This window comes from Cyprinodon variegatus, unplaced genomic scaffold, assembly GCF_000732505.1.
Source record: "Cyprinodon variegatus isolate N-32 unplaced genomic scaffold, C_variegatus-1.0 Scaffold1459, whole genome shotgun sequence".
Lineage (NCBI taxonomy): Eukaryota > Metazoa > Chordata > Actinopteri > Cyprinodontiformes > Cyprinodontidae > Cyprinodon > Cyprinodon variegatus.
This window is the reverse complement of record NW_015151912.1, coordinates 139314-141517: the sequence shown is the minus strand read 5'-3', so window position 1 is coordinate 141517 and position 2204 is coordinate 139314. Positions and strand designations below refer to the sequence as shown.

Below are 2204 nucleotides of genomic sequence, written 5' to 3'. Positions count from 1 at the left end.
AAAGACCTCAGAAAGAACTCAGAAAGACCTCAGAAAGACCTCAGAGAGACCTTAGAACGAGCCCAGAAAGACCTCAGAAAGAACTCAGAAAGACCTCAGAAAGACCTCAGAGAGACCTTAGAACGAGCCCAGAAAGACCTCAAATTATTTCTAGATGTTTTATTTTATCCTGATCGTTATTTAATGTGGCGTGAAATAGTGACCTGAGCAGGGTCCACGTCGTTCAGCATCACGATGGAGGTGCAGTGGTAGTCCAGGACCAGGCGCCAGAAGTCCTTCACCGTGTTGGGCAAAGGATGCTGGGTAACGATGAAGGCCGACGGCTGCTTGTAGCTCTGCAAGACGCACACCAAATATGGTCGTTTAGACCAAAGGAAGTGAGCTGCCTCACTGACACCAGGTGGCGCAGTGACGGGAACAACACCTAGATCTAAACCAGTCAGAGCCGGATCCAGCAGGATCCTCTCTGAGGCCTGAACGCTGGTTCAGGATCATGGGAGCTGGGCTCGTGACCCGGCCCACGTCTCACAGTCTACGTACGTCCATGAGCGCGGCGTTGATGTAGTTGGAGCTCTCTCCGTCGATGGTGATGAGGAAGGGCAGGCAGCGGTCCGGCGGCAGGACGTCCATGCAGCGGTTCTTCTCGTGGTTTCTAGGCAACAGGGCGATGCTGCAGTCCTCAACACGCAGGGTGGGCGTCACCATGTTGAGGGTCTGAGGAGCGAGAACACAGAACATCTGGAAGGGATCTATAGATCTGTGATGGTGGCAGGATCTATGCGCTATAGATCTATCTAAGTTTGTTATATATATATATATATATATATATATATATATATATATATATATATATATTTTAATGTTTAATGCTGTTAGCGCACTATGCTAACGCTAACAGTGGCGGCCCCGCCCCGCACCACGCCTCACCCTGAACTCCTCTTTGATCTGGCAGGAGTTGGTCTGGGGGTCCAGTCGGTTCATCTCATAGTAAACGGAGCGCAGCTGATTGGCTGGGACGGCCGTGTTGCCGCAGAGACACGCCTCCAAGATGGCGTCATGTATGAAGACGTACTGCTCCTGTGGAGAGAGGCAGAGTGACTGACGGCACGGCGGTGGCGGCTGAAATGTCACATCATGAGTGATTGATGTCGACACAGAAGAGGGGGGAGGAGGAGAGGGAGGAGGGGTGACATTAACGGTGAGAGGAAGGCCGTGACTTTGTCCTGCTGTCACTTCCTGTCACTTCCTGTCACTTCCTGTCAGCTGGTCTCCATCAGGACCTTTAGAGATCAGAAGCGGAGCAGCCGTAGGGTCGGGGTCACGGCGGGGTCGTTTCCCGTCGGCTGATTGGTTCTGCTGTCGGTAGCGTTCTGTGTGACGGTGCGTACCTCCGTTTGGACCATGTTGACCCGCCGCGCTCTCAGCTCTCTCACACAGTTGTAGATGTCGACCACGCCTTCTCTGTCCGCCATGTCCAGCATGATGTCGATGACGATGAAGCAGCCCGTCCGCCCCGCCCCCGCGCTGCAGAACAAACACACACCTGGGTCAGGTAAGGCAGCGAATCCAACCAACCCCTGGTCAGAGGGGGCAGACCTGCAGTGGACCACGGTGGGGCCGGCGGTGGGCGGAGTCTTGGCCTTGACACAACGGATGAAGCCCAGGAGTCCGGTGGCGTGAAGCGGGACGCCGTGGTCGGGCCAGCCGGTGAAGTGGAACTGACGGATCTCCCTGATCTCGGCCACGCCCCTCTGGAGGAGCAGAGCACAGGTCAGGGTCTGACTGTCCTCCTCCTCCTCCTCCTCCTCCTCCTGGCGGCGCTCACCTTCTCCACTGCGAATGTCCGGATCACGTACTCCGACAGCAGCTGGGTCTCGATCAGCGTCACCTTCATGTCGCCGTAGATCTCGGTGTCATCGGGCCAGTACTTACAGCACTTCACCTGCTCACACACACATTTAACCACATCACACATGCTGATGGAAGCCCCGCCCCCTCACCGCCAATACCCAGCCTGAGTCACCATGACAACCACCCAGGTGTGCGCAGACGGATCAGCTCTGCATCAGAGAGTGATGGGAAACACAGAGACGGGTAATCCGCCTCCTATCTCCCAGAATCCCCCTGTGCGGCGCCACCAGCGAGCCGCGGCAGAGACCAGGTGCATTGTGGGTAATGACTCACCCGGCCCACCTCCACCAGGT

At 56.0% G+C, this 2204-nt stretch overlaps 1 protein-coding gene across 1 annotated transcript in view; it reads right to left on the bottom strand.

Annotated features, from left to right (window-relative positions):
* LOC107103479 (receptor-type tyrosine-protein phosphatase mu-like) overlaps nt 1-2204 on the bottom strand; it is a gene marked incomplete at its 5' end in the record, with an annotated part of 96709 nt that overhangs the window by 4966 nt on the left and 89539 nt on the right. Inside the window, 6 exons of the mRNA XM_015403201.1 lie at nt 204-335; nt 541-714; nt 928-1077; nt 1389-1524; nt 1597-1751; nt 1826-1942. Of these exons, the coding sequence (XP_015258687.1) occupies nt 204-335; nt 541-714; nt 928-1077; nt 1389-1524; nt 1597-1751; nt 1826-1942 (864 nt within the window). The remainder of the gene's footprint in view (nt 1-203; nt 336-540; nt 715-927; nt 1078-1388; nt 1525-1596; nt 1752-1825; nt 1943-2204) is intronic.